Source organism: Aotus nancymaae, unplaced genomic scaffold (assembly GCF_030222135.1).
Source record: "Aotus nancymaae isolate 86718 unplaced genomic scaffold, 86718_ANA_hifiasm-v0.15.2.pri h1tg000019l, whole genome shotgun sequence".
Classification (NCBI taxonomy): domain Eukaryota; kingdom Metazoa; phylum Chordata; class Mammalia; order Primates; family Aotidae; genus Aotus; species Aotus nancymaae.
This window is the reverse complement of record NW_026988431.1, coordinates 23824320-23845648: the sequence shown is the minus strand read 5'-3', so window position 1 is coordinate 23845648 and position 21329 is coordinate 23824320. Positions and strand designations below refer to the sequence as shown.

The 21329-nt window shown below is 39.3% G+C and overlaps 1 protein-coding gene across 1 annotated transcript in view; it reads left to right on the top strand.

Moving 5' to 3' along the window:
• Positions 1–21329, top strand: part of PLCL2 (phospholipase C like 2) — a 201742-nt gene that overhangs the window by 105083 nt on the left and 75330 nt on the right. Inside the window, exons 2-3 of the mRNA XM_012466740.3 lie at positions 6736–9222; positions 11773–11976. Of these exons, the coding sequence (XP_012322163.3) occupies positions 6736–9222; positions 11773–11976 (2691 nt within the window). The remainder of the gene's footprint in view (positions 1–6735; positions 9223–11772; positions 11977–21329) is intronic.

Genomic DNA, 21329 nt, shown 5'->3' with positions numbered 1-21329 from the left:
TCTGGCTCTATTGATTGCTTTATCTCTTGACAATGTGTTTTGTTTTGTTTTGCTTCTTACTTTTTTGGTATGACCTGCAATTTTTATTGCGTATGAAAATCATGGTTAATAGAGACTGAAGTAAATAATGTGCTCAGAAAGGGGCATGTCTCTTCTTCTAGGTCATTAGTGTTGGGAAGATTGAGTTAGTAATTGGGCCAGGTTTGGGATTTGTGTTGCCATTGTTACCTTCATTGTACCGCTGGTTTCAAATTTCTCCACTGGTGGGTGACTGTCACCTTGTGTTTAATGTGTTGAGGAGGCAGGTAGGGTCCCAGAGGGTTTACTCAGAGTTCCTGCTCTGCCTTCAGCTGTCAGTTATGAATGCCAGTGTCAGATAGGGGCCTCTTCCCATGTTCTTGTCCCTCCTGTAATAGTAGACTGCTTGCTTCTTTGTACTAGGCTTCTGGTGCGGTCAGGGAGAATTTTTGGTCCTGTTGCTCAGTTTTAGGCAGCCCTGTGCACCTGGGCCTCAAGAATGGGCCTTCTCACCTGTCCTAACCTCCCCTCCTGCCTGTGGCAGCCGAACTCTGCCTGTATCTGTTTTGAATTTGGGCAAGTGATAGTTTTCTGTCCCTCTCCTGGTCATAGCAGAGCCCTGCTTTTGTTGGTACAGGCTCTTGATTACAAGAGGTTCTGCTACTGCCACCCCTAGGGCAGTGGATCTTTGCCTAGTTCCCGAGGTGGATGGATTCCGCTTCTACCCTTTTCCCAGTGGCCCACTGGAAGAATTAATATTGTTAAAATGTCCTTTTTCCCAGTGGCCATGCTCTACCCCCAGTTTTTCTCATCAACACCCATGGAGAAGATTTAGAAATGAGTGCAAACTCTTCCTGTGTCTGGCATTCCCCATTACCCTAAACGGATACACTAGGCCACACTTGGCTTTTAGGAATTCCTTAAAATTTTATCTGATTTCCTCTTACCTGATTGCATGGTGGCCACATCTTCCTATGCTCTGCCAAACCTAAAACAGTTTCCGTGTCTGATTTCTCCTTGGAGGGGCTTGTCACTCTTTGGAATTCAGTTCCCTTGGTTTCTCTGTGACCATGGCTCTCTGGTGGGTATAAGAATGGTTATGATTTTACAGATTGTTGGGCTTTTTCTTGTTAGGATAGAAGTTACATTCTGTTTTGGCTTTCTGTATTGTAAACCACCATCTGAACCTTACCTGCCCCCACTTCATGACTTTTTAAGTCATAGATAGGCTCCTAAGCCATTCCAGATCTGAGACCTCATAGACTCTGCTAAGCTGGGGTAGGGGTGAGCTTTTGGAATACAGAATACAGTAGATGGCATGACAGAAGAGGAGGGCCCATGGAGGAGAGGCATCCACAGGCCAAGGAGTTCCTGTTACTTGCAATAAAAGGCCCTTCCACATGAGCAAGAAGCAGCATTTAACCGTACTTAGCTTTCCTTTCTGTTACTTTATTCAATTCATTTTATTTTATACAATGACCTTCAGAGTGACTGTTTTGTTCCAAATTCCCCTTTTCCTTCTTTTTTTCTCATCTTGGAGTGTACATCAAAGTTTTAAAGATGTGTGAAAAACCTTGCAAGGTAGCCCTTATGTGCCTGGCATGACTTATTCTTTCAATTCAGAGTTACTGTTATTGAGCTGAAGAAAGATCAGGCCTTGCTGTGCTCCTTAATGGACTTCAAATTCTTTCTTGGGGTTTTTTGTTTTGTTTTGTATTGTTTTGTAAAAGAGAAACTTCTTTAACCCACAGTTTCTCAACTCTCTAATTCTAGATCCTCTTTGATAAACATGAAGATCCCTTACCTTTCTTTAATGTTATTTATATTTCAAATTAAATAACTTGATTCAAGGAAACCAGAGGGATAAATGGCTGCTTTGTTTTCATACTACATCCTTTCCCCATTCTAAGCCACCCCACGCCCACTCCCCAGCCCCACACCAGAATCACTGCCTAGACTTGATCACTGTTTTGCCAGGATATTGAATCTGGATATTGAAGCTTCATTTTCTCATGATGTTTATTGAGGAATAATCAAACAGAAAATGGGAACAAATGAGTCTTGAAAGACAGGAGTCTTTCAAGTCTTTCAAATGGAATAGGAAACAGGAGGTAGTTTTCTTGCAGCAGGGCATTAACTATCTGTGTGCCCTTGGACAAGACTGCAACTCCTCAACTTAGTTTCTCATTCCTCTTCTCCAGAGTGAGCTAAATCAATTGAATCAGTGCCAGACACCTTGTTGAAATTGCTACTACTCAAGTATCCCAGATGGTAATTTTAGTGGCCTCCTGTTTTTAGTGACAGCTTTCTATTAAATAAAGTAGGCAGTTATGTTAGAAAGATGTATCTTTTTCCATAGGACTCAATATGGCTATTTATATTTTTAATGCTAAATATGAGTTTTATAAACATTTTTATCTTTTTAGAATTTGCTGTGGTGCAGAATGTTTCCCTAGCCTCTTTCTAGTTCATTGTTTTACCTAAAATCATTCCTGATATGAAATTGTTATCCTGTAAATAAGTATTGGCTAATGTACAAATGAATCTTTGTTTCTTTCTAGTTCTAAATGTTATGATTATCAAGAAATGCAAATTTTCAGGGTTGATATGGAGGTAGGTTCTTTTGGAAGCTGGTTTTCTTCCAGTCCAGACATTTTTTGTGTGTTCTTTCTCTTGAGGTAACTAAGTGCTAATAGAATAGTGGAATTGCACCACGTTTCCCTTTTGTTGTATTCACCACTCAGAAGCTTTGGGTGATGAGTACTTCTTCACAATGTAACAGCCAACTCTGAGAAATTATTTATACTATTTTTTTTTTTTTTTTTGAGATGGAGTCTCACACTGTTGCCCAGGCCATAGGGCAGTGGCGCAATCTCGACTCACTGTAATCTCCGGCTTCTGGGTTCAAGCAATTCTCCTGCCTCAGCCTTCTGAGTAGCTGGGACTACAGGTGTGCACCACCACGCCCAGCCAATTTTTTAATGTATTTTTAGTAGAGACAGGGTTTCACCATGTTGGCCAGGATGGTCTTGATCTCCTGACCTCATGATCCACCCACCTCAGCCTCCCAAAGTGCTGGGATTACAGGCGTGAGCCACCATGCCTGGCCTATACTATTTTTAAAAAGTATTTTGAAGCACGACTATCTCAGCAGAAACCTGCATTTTTTCCTCTGGTTTTAGATTGTTAATGCATCTGAATAGTATGCATTTAATGTTCTTCCAGTTAGAAAGCTATATGTACAGCACATGTAGTTTGAATAATTTTAATTATCTAGTTTAAACTAAGTTGCGTTACAAGGCAGCTTAGACAATAGATCCCAGTGCTGTCCTCCTGACCAGCTACTCAGCTTAGGCAAATATTTGATCACTGCCAGGCTGAACAATGAAAGCCAAGTTGAAATGAGTAAGAGTGGGATAAAGATGCCAGGAGTTAGGCAATTTGGGGCTCAGTCTCCTGCCATTGAATCCCAGTTCTCCTTCTCTCCCACACAAATGCTTCTTTCCTCCCCTTCCTTTTCTCCTGGCTGTGGAGGACCAGTTCACCAGCTTCTCCTGTAGTCACATCCACTTGTTGTTCCTAGCCAGAGATTCTGGTCCACCCATTTATGAGTGCAAGCTCACACCTGTTCTCTTCCTTATTGGTCTCTAAACAAGCACACTCCTCTATCGGTGTTTTCTGATCACTTTATCTGCTAGCGAAGAAGGAGAAACAGATTCAGGCCTTGGTGTGCTATGGAGAAGACAGACGGTTCTAGGCAACAGCAGATGGAGCGGGTGGAAGAGACAGGAAGTCTCTGCTAAGGAGTGTCCTTGAGGTGGTTATATCTGCCCATACTTGAGTGGTCATCATGTTCATGCATCTGCAACTGATGACCAGAAGTCACCAGTCAAAGCCTGGGCTGGTTTGTGAAAAGCATGGCAATGTTTTTAAAGCCACAGTATGGTGTTTAAGCTGCTGTCTATTCCACACACATGTGTATGTGAGCATGTGTGTATGTTATTAACTTACTTTGCTACTAGGCCTTTTCCCTCTTAATAAAAAAGAAACCTATGAATCTGACATGTATCATTTATACCAAATTAGAAAGTGTAACAGAATATTAATTAGCATGTAGAATGAAAGAATTGAAGATTACAATGTTGAGAAAATACTATATATATTTTCATGAATCAGTGGATAAACATCTCCATATATTTTTGTAATTGTTCTACTAGTGTCGTCTTTGAGACACGATATATAAAGATTATAAAATTCCCTTACTGACTCAGTATGTTGCCTTTATGAAAGGTAAATGTGTCTTTTAAAAACTAAAGACATCCTTCATTTTGAAGAATACAAAATTTAGACATTTGTTTCATGTCCTTTTGCATGGCCGATTACAAAACTAATTTCGTGCTAACTCACTCACTTGATATAATACAATCTATGCTTTAGGGATTTGGAATGGCTATAATATAATGTATCTTACAGATACAATTACCACAGTTTTTATGTATTTTGCACTTTATTATTCTGAGGATATAGTTGTAAAGAAATACTCTACCTTGTGGCTTTTATGTTTTGTTTTGGCACTGAGACCACAAAAGCCTCTATGGTTCATTTTGAAACTTTGAGGAAAATGATACCCATTTGATTTAAAGTTTAAGTTTAATTACCATCTGCAAATTGCTTTTGGAAATATAATCAGAAAGTGAAAGTGGTTTTAAATTTCAGAGATAGACTATATCATAATAGCTTTTTAAAATACAGAGATTTTCTATCCAGAACAGGAAAATTAGAATTGCCTTTGTATAATATTTAACAGTGTTCTTTTCTTTGTCATGAAAGTGATATAATTCCAACTCCCATCCCTATTTCTTATTTATGAATACAGTGACTTACTGAAAGTTTGTCATAGATTTTATACACATCCTGAAAGGTAGTATCATCTTTTAGGTTTAAAATTGCGAAAGATCTTTTGAGGTAATTTGAGCTTTTTTTTCCCCCAAATAATAAACGTATCTATACAAGGAAGGACTTAAGTATACACACAGATGTAGATATCAGCCCCTTAAGATGAGAACATGTTACCTTAAGCAGGAAAGTTGAACAGCGCCTTATTGGTGATGCTAACTTCTTTAGAAATAAATGCTGCATGAAGTTTTAAACTTAGTCCTTTTAATAATCTATTAACATTAAGGTACTAGGTGACATTGTTCTAAGCATTGGTCTAGTGCATAGTAGCAGGTTTTAATAAATCCAACTCTGCAATTTTAGGAGCTCCTCCAGCTATAATCTAAGCCTACATCTCAGACTTACTACAACTGAAACAGTAAAACCGTGTCTATCTGATATATAATGATGACTGATCTAGTATGAGACTTTGAAGAGAGGAATTTCTGCTGGAATTCCCATTTAACAGATACTTTATTGGTTTGTACTTAGCTGTTTCTCATCATTTGGTACAAATAGTTTCCAGAAATAGTCCAGGTGTCTTAGTCCAAGTAGTCAGAAAATGGTTTTTAAACTTTAGTGTACATCCCCCCATCACATGGGGTGCTACCTTGAATGCAAATTTCCTGGGGCCCCAGGGAACTGATTCCATGGGCCTAGGAATCTACATTATAACCAGGTAACCCAGGTGATTCTGAGGCAGATGATCTGGTGACAAGAAGCATTGGTGTAGGAGGTATACACGGAAATAGGGCCTGTTTCATGATGTATGATCTGTATAGTTGCACAGGCTTCACACTGACTCAGAAGAGCCCTGGGCTTCACTTAACTCTTCTGTCACCTTCTTGAAATTCTTAGTAGTTTTTAATCAAGGAATCCTGCACTTTCACTTTTCCCTGGGCCCTGAAAATTCTTTCTTTCTTTCCTTTTATTTTTTAGAGACAAGATCTCATTCTGTTGCCAGGTTGGTGTGCTTTGGCAAGATCATAGCTCATTGCAGCCTCAGTCTCCTGGGCTCAAGCAGTTTTTCCATCTCAGCCCTCTGAATAGCTAGGACTACAGGCATGAACCACCATGTCTGGCTAATTAATTTTTTTTTTTTTTTGAGACAGAGTCTTGCTCTGTTACCCAGGCTGGAGTGCAGTGGTGTGATCTCAGCTCACTGTAACCTTTGCCTACCAAATTTAAGGATTCTTCTGCCTCAACCTCCCAAATAGCCAGGATTACAAGCGCCCACCACCACTCCTGGCTAATTTTTGTATTTTTAGTAGAGACGGGGTTTCACCATGTTGGCCAGGCTGGTCTCAAACTCCTAACCTCAGGTGATCTGCCCACCTCGTCCTCCCAAAGTGCTGGGATTCCAGGCGTGAGCCACTTCGCCAGGCCAAAAAAATTTGTAGAGATGGGATCTCACTGTATCGCCCAGGTTGGTCTCAAACGCCTTGCCTCAAGCAATCCTCCAGTCTTGGCTTCCCAAAGTGCTGAGTTTATAGTAGTGAACCCCCGTGCCTGGCCTGAAATTGTTCCTCCTGATAAATATGAATTGCACTTATTCAATAATGATTTCATACCTCTTGGATTAAGCTATCAACTTTAAGGCCACTTCTGAGCTTTAGAGATTAATGATTATCATTCATCACAGGACCTGGAATAGGAAATCTTAATAGTATGATTTTTTCCCAAGGAAATTAAATTTCTGTTTATAATTTTCAAGCAATTAAAGCAAAGAACATAGAAACCTATATTTATGTTATTCTAATACAGTGTCTTTTTTTCTCCCAGGATGGTACAAAACAGAAACGGGAACGAAAAAAGACAGTCTCATTCAGCAGCATGCCAACAGAGAAGAAGATCAGCAGTGCAAGTGATTGTATTAATTCAATGGTTGAGGGTTCAGAACTCAAAAAGGTTCGCTCCAACTCTAGAATTTATCATAGGTACTTTTTACTGGATGCCGACATGCAGAGCCTAAGATGGGAGCCATCAAAGAAGGATTCTGAGAAAGCTAAGATCGACATTAAATCCATCAAGGAAGTGAGAACAGGAAAAAACACAGACATATTCCGCAGCAATGGCATTTCTGACCAGATATCTGAAGATTGTGCGTTTTCTATCATATATGGAGAAAATTATGAGTCACTGGATTTGGTTGCCAACTCTGCAGATGTTGCAAACATCTGGGTTACGGGACTGCGGTACCTAATTTCTTATGGAAAACATACACTTGATATGCTAGAAAGCAGCCAAGATAACATGAGGACTTCTTGGGTTTCACAAATGTTTAGTGAAATCGATGTAGATAACCTTGGACATATTACTCTGTGTAATGCTGTGCAATGTATCAGAAACCTCAATCCTGGTTTAAAAACGAGCAAAATTGAGCTTAAGTTCAAAGAATTGCATAAATCAAAGGACAAAGCTGGTACTGAGGTCACAAAGGAAGAATTTATTGAGGTTTTTCATGAGCTTTGTACTAGACCTGAAATTTATTTCCTTTTAGTTCAGTTTTCAAGCAATAAAGAATTCCTTGATACCAAGGACCTTATGATGTTTCTTGAGGCAGAACAGGGTGTGGCACACATAAATGAGGAAATAAGCCTTGAAATTATTCACAAATATGAGCCATCCAAAGAGGGTCAGGAAAAGGGCTGGCTCTCCATAGACGGGTTTACTAATTACCTTATGTCACCTGACTGTTATATATTTGATCCAGAACATAAGAAGGTCTGTCAGGATATGAAGCAACCTCTGTCTCATTACTTTATAAACTCCTCTCATAATACATACTTAATAGAGGATCAGTTCCGAGGTCCCTCAGATATCACAGGATATATTCGAGCTCTTAAAATGGGTTGTCGGAGTGTTGAATTAGATGTATGGGATGGGCCAGACAATGAACCTGTAATTTACACAGGCCACACCATGACTTCTCAGATAGTGTTCCGCAGTGTCATTGATATTATTAACAAGTATGCATTCTTTGCTTCAGAGTATCCTCTTATATTGTGTTTAGAAAACCACTGTTCCATTAAACAACAGAAGGTAATGGTTCAGCACATGAAGAAACTTTTAGGAGACAAGCTCTATACAACGTCACCCAATGTTGAGGAATCTTATCTACCATCCCCAGATGTCCTGAAAGGGAAAATACTAATTAAAGCAAAGAAGCTGTCCTCAAACTGCGCTGGGGTAGAAGGAGATGTTACTGATGAAGACGAAGGAGCAGAAATGTCTCAGAGGGTGGGAAAAGAGAACATGGAGCAACCCAACAATGTGCCTGTGAAGCGATTTCAGCTTTGTAAAGAACTGTCTGAACTGGTCAGCATCTGCAAATCAGTTCAGTTCAAAGAATTTCAGGTGTCATTTCAGGTTCAGAAGTACTGGGAAGTCTGTTCCTTTAATGAAGTGCTTGCCAGCAAGTATGCCAATGAAAATCCAGGGGACTTTGTAAATTACAACAAACGTTTTCTTGCTAGGGTTTTTCCCAGTCCAATGAGAATTGACTCCAGTAACATGAACCCTCAAGATTTTTGGAAATGTGGTTGCCAAATTGTAGCCATGAACTTTCAGACACCAGGACTGATGATGGACCTGAATATCGGCTGGTTTAGGCAGAACGGAAACTGTGGCTATGTCCTCCGGCCGGCCATCATGAGGGAGGAGGTCTCCTTCTTCAGTGCTAATACAAAAGACTCTGTCCCAGGGGTCTCACCTCAACTTCTTCACATTAAAATCATCAGTGGGCAGAACTTCCCCAAGCCCAAAGGATCAGGTGCCAAAGGTGACGTGGTGGATCCTTATGTCTATGTTGAAATCCATGGAATCCCTGCTGATTGTGCAGAACAAAGGACAAAAACAGTGCACCAGAACGGGGATGCTCCCATTTTTGATGAAAGCTTTGAATTTCAAATCAACCTGCCTGAGCTGGCCATGGTGCGCTTTGTAGTGCTGGACGATGACTACATTGGGGATGAATTCATAGGCCAGTACACAATTCCCTTTGAATGTTTACAGACGGGCTATCGCCATGTCCCACTGCAGTCCTTGACTGGAGAGGTCCTTGCACATGCTTCTTTATTTGTCCATGTGGCTATTACTAACCGAAGAGGAGGAGGGAAGCCTCATAAAAGGGGCCTTTCTGTGAGAAAAGGGAAGAAATCCAGGGAATATGCATCTTTGAGAACACTGTGGATTAAAACTGTAGATGAGGTGTTCAAGAATGCCCAGCCCCCTATACGGGATGCCACAGATCTGAGAGAAAACATGCAGGTGCGTGCTTGTGTTTAATTATTTACTCAATGGCTTTCCTACTTAGGACATGTCCATAGTTTATAAATATGTTGGTCTTTTTAATAATAGTATATTTAATTTTAAGTATTTTTAAAATTCCAATTAGTTATTAGAATGTTTGCCACTAGTTTCTTTTTTATCATTTAAATTCTTAAGGGTACAGTTGGCGTTGAAAATATTGATTACATATTAGGATAAGTGAGTCTCATTGCTGTGTTACACACCTTCATCCCAGTCCCTGTTAATGATTGCTGAACAGTTCCTTGTTTTTTCTAATAGTATATGTGGGAATCTCTGGGATTTCTGAATATTACTTAGCTGGAACACAGATTGATGATCTATCAAAATAAAAAGGATATAGATCAAAGTAAAATGGGTGTGATCCAGTCCTTTTTGATGAAGCTGTAATGCTGAAATGGGAAGCCTTTACATAAGCCGTAAATCTGTGTGTGTCTGCATAGTGAACCTCCTCTTGATTTGAAAGGATAGCTAATTCTGTAAGTAAAAGAGGTGTCTGTGGTTATTAGAAGTTTAAAATAATAATTACCTCTGAAACATATAATGGCTAAAAGCAATCAGTTAGGAATTACTTATTTAATTAAGGATTGCCTACACATCTAGCCGTACGCTAGGGTCCCTGAGTGACACAGAGCTAGACAGCAAGGGCTTTCCTCATGGAGACAGCAGCCCTAACCCGTCATAGTGTATGAGAAGTGTTGTGTGTGTGATAAGTGCTCCATGTGTGTTTATTTTGTATTTTAAAAAAATATGTTTTAAAATGACCAATGAGAATGATGCCAGCAAATAAAATCTGACTCAGAAAATTCAGCATATTTTTCCTATCTACTAATTCTGTGTACACTTCATGAATAAAAAGACCTTCCCACAATAAGGAAATTTGTTTCCTTTTTCTTAAAGTAAAAACATAACAGACATATGAAAGGCTTTTTCCTGTTTCTGAGGGTGAAAGTGGTATGGTAAACCCTCAGCTCTGAGCAAGCCGCATTGTCCACTGCCCAGTGGCTGCTGTGGTGGGTGTGACACAGAATTCCTTTGAGGATTTGTCAGAGCTCAAGCATTGTCTTTCCCAAAGCCCCCTCTGCATTGAACCTGACAAAGCAGTGGGTAGTGATGCTGAATGAGCACCTGCCCCATGCACAAGCAGTCTAGGCCATGAAGATGCAGTGGTGAACAAAGAGATTGACTGCCTGCCCTCAAAGGGCTTGCATTCTAGTTGGGAGCAAGCAGGGGGGAGGGGAAACAGATGGGAGGCAGGCAGATAAACAAACAGAACAACTACAGATATGAGTAAGTGGTGTGAGTGGGGAACCGAACTTTAAATGTCACTGTTGTGTTTGGTTTCTGTAACTGTGTCAATATCAAAGTGATTTGAGCCAATGATATATAGTTTGATGTCCATATTTAAAGCAATATTAATAAAAATGAAATGTTTAAATTTAGAACGAAAGTATTGTTTGTTCCCAAGAACCTGGGTTATTTGAGAGCAGAAGGCACAGGCCTGCAGGGCCTAGGTCCACTCCCTCTCCCCATATACCCAGCCCAGACCAGGACTCAAGTGTACCTGAAATAGCCCAGCTGACTCTTATTATGATTAGAATTGACCTGTTATTACTCATGGTGACTCAAAGCATGAGCCTTAACATCAATAGCTTTTAGGTAAAATCTTGACTCCTTCACTTACTAGCTGTGTGACCTTAGACAAATAGAGAGGGATTATAGCTAAGGCTCAGTCTCCTCATCCATAACATGGCGTGCTGTGTGGATTAAATGGAAGTAATGTGTAATAAATATGCCTAATATGGCTTAGCACTTAGTAAGTGTTCAAAGAAAGCTCATGGCATTTTACAGTGTTGAAGTTTTTTCTTTAATGGATATTTAAATGGTATACCTCTGGTGATTAAAAAGAGAGAGAGAGAGAGAGGCATTGAGATCAGCAGTGACACCAATAGGAGAAGGACACAGGTAGCCAAGGTCCCTGCTGGGCAGACTCACCAGAGAACAGTAGCATCCTCAAAGGTTCTTTAGATTTTGAGCCAGCAGGCATAAATAGATGAGAGATTCAGGTTTCCAGCTTGCAAATATTTCTTTTCCCTTTTGTATGGCTGGCATATTTGATACTTACTTTAAACCAGATTTGATTTTTTTTTTCTAAATCTTTACCCTCTTTGAATGCAGAAGCTGTTCTCTCTGTTTGCTCATAGTTGCATATCCGCATCAGCACTACTATGAACTTTGAGCTGAAAAGAGGCCTTGCCCTTCGGAAGAATTTGACTTATTTGCATTTTCAGTACTTTTGATAAATGGGTGTTACAAATGTCCATAACAGTATTTACTTTGGATAATAGCCATTTTTCCCAGGATAAAATAATAATTAGCCAATTCTGTTATAACACTGCTAATAACTGTTGTAAGAGGTGGTTCAAGCATAATCAGATATATCAAATATAATATCCATGAGAAATTAAAATCCCAGTTAATTACGAATGCTCCTTTCATTCCATTTAACAGAATGCGGTGGTGTCATTCAAGGAGCTGTGTGGCCTCTCCTCTGTGGCCAATCTCATGCAGTGCATGTTAGCGGTGTCTCCCCGCTTTCTGGGGCCCGATAACACACCACTGGTGGTCCTGAATCTTAGTGAGCAGTACCCCACAATGGAGCTGCAGGGAATCGTGCCGGAGGTTCTGAAGAAGATCGTAACAACTTATGACATGGTGAGTTGTTCTTTGTTCTTTGACATAGTCTGGGTGAGAGAGATATCCTAAGACAACATAGCAGATATACTTTGTATCTTTTGCTGAAGTGGGCTTTCCTATTTCATGCCTCATTCACCTATGCTGGAGAAATAGTTTCCCTGACCTTGCTGTATTTGAAAGAGCTTAGTGTTTTGTTGTTTTAGAAAGCAGAATTCAGAGACGCTCATCTCAGTTGGATTAAACATTAGTTAGCTTCTCAACTATATCTGAATTGATTTTTAAAGGATGCACTATTTTCCACACAGGTGTAGGAAAGAGTTTTTAAAAATCTTCTCCTGCAGCTAGTCATTGATTTGTTCGTTTTCATTTTATTTTCATTTTTTCAACTGGTAAAGGCAAGAAATTTAACTTACAAAATGTAATGCCATGAGGGGCAGGTGCTTGTACCACATGACTCTGCACTAGGCGGTGGTTTCCCTTCTTACAGCAGCTGCTCTGTGGCACCTGTATTTGTAATCAGCTTAACACTAATGGGGTATCCTCAGGACACCTAGAATATTACATTTTTGTACTTAAGATTTTCGTTTCATTTTCTTAATCACATCCTGCTCTTACTGTAATTTTTTATCTATCATAACTCTAAGAGAGAATTTAGTGGGTGAAGGACGCCCATTTCAAGTGTATGATGTAGTTGAAGCTGTTAGTGGCTCTTCAACCTATCAGGGTTAAGGGTGGTGTTGAACACTCCCCTCCCAGATGGGCCAGGCTGTCTTCTAATAATGTTTAGAGTCCTTGAGGGTGAGTAACTCATCTGCTACCTCTTCCACTCCAAAAGCACAAGCTAAGACCACTAAACTCTAGGTTTCTTCTGATGCATCTTGCCGTGCTCAAGGACAAAACTGGATCAGCATCATTAATCTAAACAAATATTTTTACTGTTTTATAAATTGTCTGAAAGCTGTAATTTAGAAGGTTTTATGTAATTCAAGGGAAAGAAAAAACACATTAGGCCAGCACTCCTCAAATTGTGACTACTTCATAGGTTTCATAGGATGTTAATAAACATCACATGGGGGAAAGGTTCCTTGATGAAATAATTTTGGGAAATACTAGTTTGAACAAAAGTAATCAGATATCTTTACTTCAGGATTTCTCAGAACCTTTATATGCTGTCACCATGAGTTCCAAGACGGTGATATAGTATTTCCAGGTCCACAAATTGACTTGACCATTCGAATACTATTTGCAAAAACAAAGGTTCTGAAGAATATATTTTGGAAAATCCTTCTTTAGTCTTTGGGTGAGTAAGTCTGGAAGTACAAGTCAGAAGAATGCAATGTTTTTAATAGCTTCTGAGTTCATTACCTTAAAAAAGTGATATTTGCACATTTCGTATGTTCCTATGAAGTAGTCACACATTGTAGTGGGTGCTGTTTCCTTCTTGGCATTCATGGTAACATTAAGAGATACCAGGAACTGAATATAGGATACCGCAAGCAAACTACATAGAGTAACATCCTCCTGCAGAGAAGAGGAAGGCCAGGGTCAGGTGTCTGATGAGCACTGGCTGCTGAGTACCACTGTGCTGACTGCCAAAGGGAGCCACAAAGACTCATATGAACAGCCCCATCCTCGGGAGCCATCGAGTCCACCAAGAGAGAAAGCGAGGCTGGGGAACAATATCAACACAGGAAGCTTATGCTGAGATTCCTTTGGTGGGGAAATGGAAAAGGGGGTAAAAATGGAAAAGTTTGAAGATCTTTTACATGCTATGACCCAGCCTGCCTAGATAGTTCTTGACTTCTTAAGTTTTATGAGACAAAGCCAAAAGAAGTAGCTGATATAAATGCTTTATAAGCATAAGCCACAAATAAACTCTCAGACCTATTTTGTTGACCAAAATCTAATATGATTTACCCCCTAAGACATTTCTTTGATTTCTGTGGCAGTCATACAGTGACATTTCTTCATGGCGAGCTTTTAACAGGGACTTCCTGAGAGTGGGTGGTAGTCCCCCATGTAGGTGATAATAACATAATAGGGCAGGCCAAGTTCAGGGGTTGATTGCTTCTCTATCCGGAGTGTGATCATAGCTGGATTCTCATGGTCTATGTTAAAAATCCTTATGGCCACCAGCAACCTTTATGGCACTCACAACAATATTTGGCTCAGAAATGGCTCATTGCTCCTTGGCTCCCTGCCCCTTCCTCTTGGACTGGTAGATGCTAGCACTAACTGTGTAGCTCTTATTTGCATCTAACTATATTGTTATATTGTTGTAGAATTGATAAGACAGAATATGTTATCTTGCTTAAAATTTTTAAATTGTAAAATTACTCTTTTATAATGTATAATTGAAATAGCTGTGCAGCCTTATACCCCCTAATTTATCGAAATGTTCTGTTCATTCATCTGATAAAATAACTAATAAAATATTTAAAATTAAATTAAAATTATGGCTGCAGCAATATTATAACTCTTGTAATATTTTACAGTTCTTTTTAGTGACTAAATGGTTTCTTAACCATGTGACAATTTATTAAAGCTAGCCAGAATAGATTAAATATTGATGGGAAATATACTAAAGGTTTTGAACACCCCATAACTCTAAATATAGCTCTCTCTTTTTGTAATGTTATGTTGAGCTTGACCCAAAATTAACCTTAGAAATAAGATCTTATTTCATTCTGTTGACTTCCCATGTATAATGTATGGAGGTGAATGAGAAGTAAAGGCAAACTGAGAACTCCTCCAGAACTCCTGTGTCATGGCCAGTCTACATGACTGAAGCGTGTCCTCCTGTGAGGACAGTGCCATGGTACCTCCTAAAATGTACAGATGTGTATTTATGCTATCAAGATTGTGATTACTTTTCAATTTCTAGACTCTTTTAATAAAATAGTATTTCAGAAGTGTGCCAGTTTCTTTGTGAAAACAGAGTGCAGATTGTTGTCCTAATGGCTCCCATGATCACCACCAACAAACAGGTCTTGGAAACTGCCAGAATTGTGCTTTTACAGGACTTGTGGTGCTTTTGTGGCTCCTGTGGTGGGGTGTGAGCCTGGGACCTAGCTCAGGAAGGCAGGTATCAGAGCCATTCAGAAGTGGAGAAGAAGAGAAGTCCACGTACCTCCTTAGACTAGGCAGATTAAGGGAGTTTTAATAGGAACTGGACTGGGATGGAAAGTGGGAATGACCCTTGCCAACAGTGCTGGAGTCAGAGACATCAGTGTGGGGTAGAAGGCACCTGCTGAACTTGTGCTTGGAGGCCTGGGGTACACAGATGACCTTTCTTCCTCCCAACGGTGAGCAAGGGCCCTAGAGTCCTCTCCCCCTGAATCTAGAGCATGAAAGCTGCACGTAGCAACCCTAGGTAGGGGAATTGTAGTGGGGCTGGAAGGGGGGCCTCATGAAAATGGAGGCTTACTGGGCCTTTAAATGAGGCATCTTTGTCCCCATAAACTCAGTGTCCTTAAGTGCTTCATCCCATGATTTAGGGACTCAACCTGTGAGGGCTTATCTTCCTCCAGTCAGCTTGTCCTCTCTGCCTCTCTTAATGAGGCAGACTCAACTTGTGAGGCTCATCTTCCTCCAGTCAGCTTGACCTCTCTGCCTCGAGTCCCTTTTTTCATACCTATCTACTTCTTTTCAACAGATGAGAGCTAGGCTCCATTATTAATCCATGTGGTTGGGCTTTTGCCCACAACCCCATATTTATCATATTGTATTGGACAGTGTACATTATTATACATCGTGACCTTAAAGTAAGAGGGTTGAACTTTCATACTCAAATAATTGATTCAGTTTAAAGATGTCATGTTTGGTTGTTTTAAGTGGCATATAGTAGAGATTTAATTAGTTTATCTCAATAAAACAGATAAAAAATAAGTTACTGCGTTTTTGGTGATGAATTTGACACCCATTTGTAAGCTCTTACCATGTGCAAGGCACTGCTCACTCATCAACAGCAAGTATTTATTGAGTGCCTATTGTGTACCAGTGACTATTCTAGGTAACATGAGGTAATATAAAGAATTTTCGCCCTTGAGGAGCTTATAATTTGGTTGAAGAGATGCAGTATATTTATAGATAACTAGTAAAATGATAGACAATAGATAGTAGATAGACATTTTAAAATACATAAACGAATTATTTGGATCTTCAAAGGAGAGAATGGTTAGTTTCAGATTCAGTAATTGGGAAGACTTCAGTGAAACATCAGCCTTGAACTAGACCTGTAAGAATGAGTTGGAATTCAACTGCTAAAGAGGAGGCTATTGAAAGATGAGTTCACAGGGTAAAATATGCTAACAGGTGAAACATGCTCAAGCACATAGTCTGGGAAAGCCAGGTTTGGATTGTAACAGATAGTAGGGAGTCCTTGTACATTTTTGAGCAAAGGGCTATGCTCAGAATTAGGCATTATGGACTCAGGGAGGCTTGGAGTGAAACAGAATTCAGAGACCACCTGTTGAGCACCTTCATCTTGCACATGAGAAAATGGAAACCCTGTGGCACATCAAATTAATAGCAGAACTAGGATTGGCACTCAAGTGGTATCTTTGTCTAATTTTTTTCTGCAAACCAGATCAGAAAAATTAACTGTGTAGAGTGTGTAGATGAATGATCAATATAGCAATAAAGCCCAAGTAACTTCAATGATAATAATCTACAGTTATTCATGTGGGGCTCTTGAAGTCACAAGCACCTTATTTTTGCTTCTTGTGCCCCATAAAGGTAGAAAATTCTTCATTTTGCATTACTAAACATATATGAAAAGGCAGATTTCATGAGCTTAAAATGAAACTGTAATAAATAGATCAAACTCCACTCAAAGAAATTTGATTATAAATGTCTGAACACATTGTTTATAATTTCAGAAAACAAAAATTTAAATATTTTACTTAAAATATATATAAATAAACTTGAATACACCCACTATTTATAATCAAGATCAAGATTGAGCTTGTTCGTTCATGTAATCAAGGGCTGGTAAGAGAAAATGAGTATGTAACCTGAGTTTAAGAGATTCTAGTGACTATCTGGATACCCTTCATAATACATAGTCTTCTTAAGAATGGCTATGAACTGGGATTTTGGTACATCTCCCCTCCCCCATCAATATAGGTGATCTAATTCATCATCTTTTTAAACTGAAGTGACTTTTACCATCCTTTTAATGTTGAGAGTGACAATTGTGCTCTCTAGCTATCTTTATTAGATGCAGATTTACCACCTGTTTTAAACTTGAATGTTTAAAATTGTTATGAGATCTGTACTAACATATAGAGACCAAGGAGTCAGCATTCTTTCTCTGTAGAGAGAAAACATTGGAAATTTAAATATTTTGTGACGTATTACATAAAAAGAAAGTTCTTACCTAAAGTTTTTGTTAATTTTGCTGCAGTTTTTCTGTAATGGAATATGCTTTAGTCTTTGTAATTAAATTGAAGTCATTGAGAGGAAAAAAGAGAGAAGAGGAAAAACAGAAAATGAAGCCCATCTCTCTCTTACAGGCAGTATGTTAGTTCATATACATAGCAGTGGACTCTTAGGCAGCCCCCACCTATTCAGAGATTATACATGAATTCATTCTTATCATTGTAGTTCCTTTGTCTGTACTGTCCATTTGCAATTAACTTGTTTCAGTTTTTTTTTTTTTTTGCAACTTCACAAAAGTCTTGATTTTAATTTTCTTCAGGTTTAATTAAGAAAGCATACTCTGAGGAATCCATTTGCCTAGTAGAGAATAGTATTTTTTAAAGGGAGGAGGAAGATATTTTGTCTGGGAGGACATTATTTGCTTTCTGTGAGTGTTTTTATATAAGTTGCTGAGTAGTCTCTTCTAACACATGACTTTAAATATTTCTTAAATATAACAAGGTTCTTTAAATAAAATATGTGAAATGAAGGTTTTTTTCCTTACACAGAAATGTTGGCAGTTGACATCTAGCATCAGGAAAATTCTGTGTTATGTTGTTGGTATGGTTTCATATACTTTTGCTTGTTACTGCTTAATTCAGTGAAGAGACAAATCACACTTTATAATTAATGGAGTCTGCTGGTTTGGACCAAGCCAGAGATGATTTGTAATAAGGTTACTATTGATCCCCATCTCCTTTGTGGCTTCTTATATCACTCTCCTGCCTCAGAACTTGACATTTAAAAGCTGCGTTTAATTAGAAGTGTCAACTTTACCAACTTTTATAAATGTAGAAAAAAGGCCAGATGGAATATTGTGCTTTGGAATAAGAATAAGCTAAAAAAAAAAAAGAAAGAAGGGAGGGAGGGAGATTTGGGAAAGGTAGATGCATCCTACAGAGCGATGATTTGAAACCCAAAGGCTGTTGTTTAATCTGATGACGGGAGAGGTCCAGCCAATGTTTCCAAAACCAGTTTATTTGGAATCATCAAAACCATTGATGAGGCATTTTGTAATGGTTCAAGTTAGCAAGATAGTGGAAGTAAAAATAAATGTTTAAATGATACAGTGTGATGGTAGCATCACATGCATCATCAGATGAGAAGTACCAGATTCCCACATGGTAATCACGAGCCAGAGATTGGGAAATCTTTGGGAGATTGTGCTTCAAGCATGTAAATGGTGGTAATTGTAAGACATTATTTCCAATCCAGTTTTCTAGCTTAACATGTCTCCACAGAAACCACTAAGGAACACATATTTTAAAGTATTCTTACGCGTGTGTGTGTGTGCGCGCGCACACACACACACACACATATACCCACTCCAAATACTAAGCAAGGAACAGTTGAGGAAAGAGTAGCATTTTAGGGGATGGCAGTCCCCTTGAACGACACCTCATCACAGAACAGCTATTATCAGTTAAGTTTCATACCTAGCTCTAAGCTCTCTGGGAAGATGACTTTAATAGAGTTGAACATTTTGTCAGATGGGGTCCTCAGACAAGAATTGATCAGTATATTAAGCAAGCCACTGTGTCATCTGACATACTAACAATCTGATTTAAAATTGCCTAGTAAGCGGGGAAACAAGAGCTGGGTGCCATCCAGCCCTATTGGTAAATGAGAAATGGGAGCCTGCTGTTAGCACCAGTTCTTGGATAGATTTCATTTGAGCCAGCACCACCTGGAGAACTGTTAGAGGGCAGTGGTTTAGGGCCATGTATTTGGTAGGGTCTCCATGGTTTTACTTCTCTTTCTGGAGCATTTTTATTGCTTTTTAAAGGGGCAAAGGCAGAGTGCTTATTTTTCAGACTCTTAATTTCCCCAAATCTGGTGGAAAATATGAATATATCTGAAACCCAAAGCTCAAGAAAAGTTAGGGAACTTCTTTCTAAACCTATGCTTTATGCAAAAGAATACTACTACATTTTTTTATATAAAACTAAGATCTTTGAAGTACAATAGTCTTTTTTCTTCCTATGCAAAATTAGAGGAGGTACTACCTATGTTCCCATCAAATTCCACATTGAATATTGGATTATGCTCTTGATAATACCTTCAAGGCTTGTTTTTGATACTTTTCCTTTGATAGTCCCTTTATGTTTCTGCAGTGGCTGAAGGCGCCTCCTAAGTTCTTTGCTAAGTTCTTCTGTCAAAGACCCTTACAGGAAATTTTTTTTTTTTTTAATGGATTTTATGCTTCTTTAAAATTCTGTTCGTGTTCTGGAGATAATATACACAATTCTTTTTGTCAACCATGTGCCCTGGCAGTTTCCAAAGCTGTGAGAAAGCACTTAGCTTCCTTACCCCCATTTATTCATTAAACTTTTTGTCTTTACTAGACTTTGAATAAATTAATTGAGCAGAGGAGGCAGTGCTGGCTGACTTTCCATTTCTGTAGCCCTCATTCCAGTTCAGGCTTTCATCACCTTATGCTGTGTGGCAGAGTTTGAGTTCAAACTTCATACTCAGCCCAGGTGAAAAAGTAAATGTAACTTTTTTACCTCTCTCATGAGGGAGGTAGATGTCCCTGGATTTTAATTCTGTTGGTAAACTTTGTCTATTGCATTCATTACATTATTCATTTTGGACTGTAAATGCTCAGCTCTTTAGATAAAATGCTCAATCTCTCTTTCTCCCTTCCCGATCTTGCTTCACAAAGTGGCCACTAGTTGCCTGGAGAGGGCGTGGTTGCAAAGCCTTTTTGTGTTCAGGGCAAAGAATGTCTAAACATCTAAAGCCACCATCCTCTCCTCCACTTTCTGTTCACCTTGAGGTGAGTGCATAGTGGGGGGATTTCCCAGCTCCAACATGAGTCACTCAATACTTCAAGAGGCGGGCTTTAGCTCCCTTTCCTCCTGCCTCAGAGCAGCAATTCACTTGGCTCAGCCTTTGTAGTTGGAAGGAAGTCTCCTCTACCTTAGGGGCTACCACTCTGTGATCTACAGGTTGTTTCTCCATGATATGATTTGGCTGTGTCCCCACCCAAATCTGAACTTGAATTGTATCTCCCACAATTCCTATGTGTTGTGGGAGGGACCCAGAGGGAGGTGGTTGAATCATGGGGGCCGGTCTTTCCTGTGCTATACTTGTGATAGAGAATAAGTCTCACAAGATCTGTTGGGTTTATCAGGGGTTTCCACTTTGCTTCTTTCTCATTCTCTCTTGCCTCTCAGTCTCTGCCATGATTGTGAGACCTCCCTAGCCATGTGGAACTGTAAGTCAAATTAATCCTCCTTTTCTTCCCAGTTTCAGATATGTCTTTATCAGCAGTGTGAAAACAGACTAATACACTTGATATGTCAAAATAATTTAGAAAATAGTTTCCCCTTGATAAATCCTGATTTTCAATTCTGTCATTTCGGTGGGAACCCAAGTAAAAAATCTAATTTAATCTTTAAAACTGAGAAATGCCTCTGTGTTCATAAGATAGTTGCTCTTCATTCAAGCTCTGAAACATCCTTTGAATAGGGGGAAAGTGTCAGGGAAAACATGATTCATAAACTATGGCAGCATCTGTGAAAAGAAATAACTTCTTGACACTATCCCCATCACACTGCCGAGACTGGTGAAGCCACCCAGCCTGCAGCCTTTCCCTCTCTGCTGTAGTTCATCCTCTGGTTTGCCTTCAAGACGTTATTTTTGAAATATCACCCAGAGAAAGGCCTGGGTATTTCTGAGAGGGTCCAAAACGTAGAGTTAGAAGTATGTGACAACTTTAAGAACTAAGCCAGCTAGAAGGATTATATTATGATCAACAAGAAAAATGGAGCCAATTGTTCTGTTCCCTTGACTATATTTGCTAGGTGAAAAACATTTTTTCTTAGAGCATCCTGGAAAAGTGGCATACCTTTGGTGTGTTTAGATTGATGAAGAATTTGAGTTAAGCCTAATAATTGCCAAGAGAGAAAAAAAGGAAGGGGGAGTGTGGGAGGAATAACTTTTGA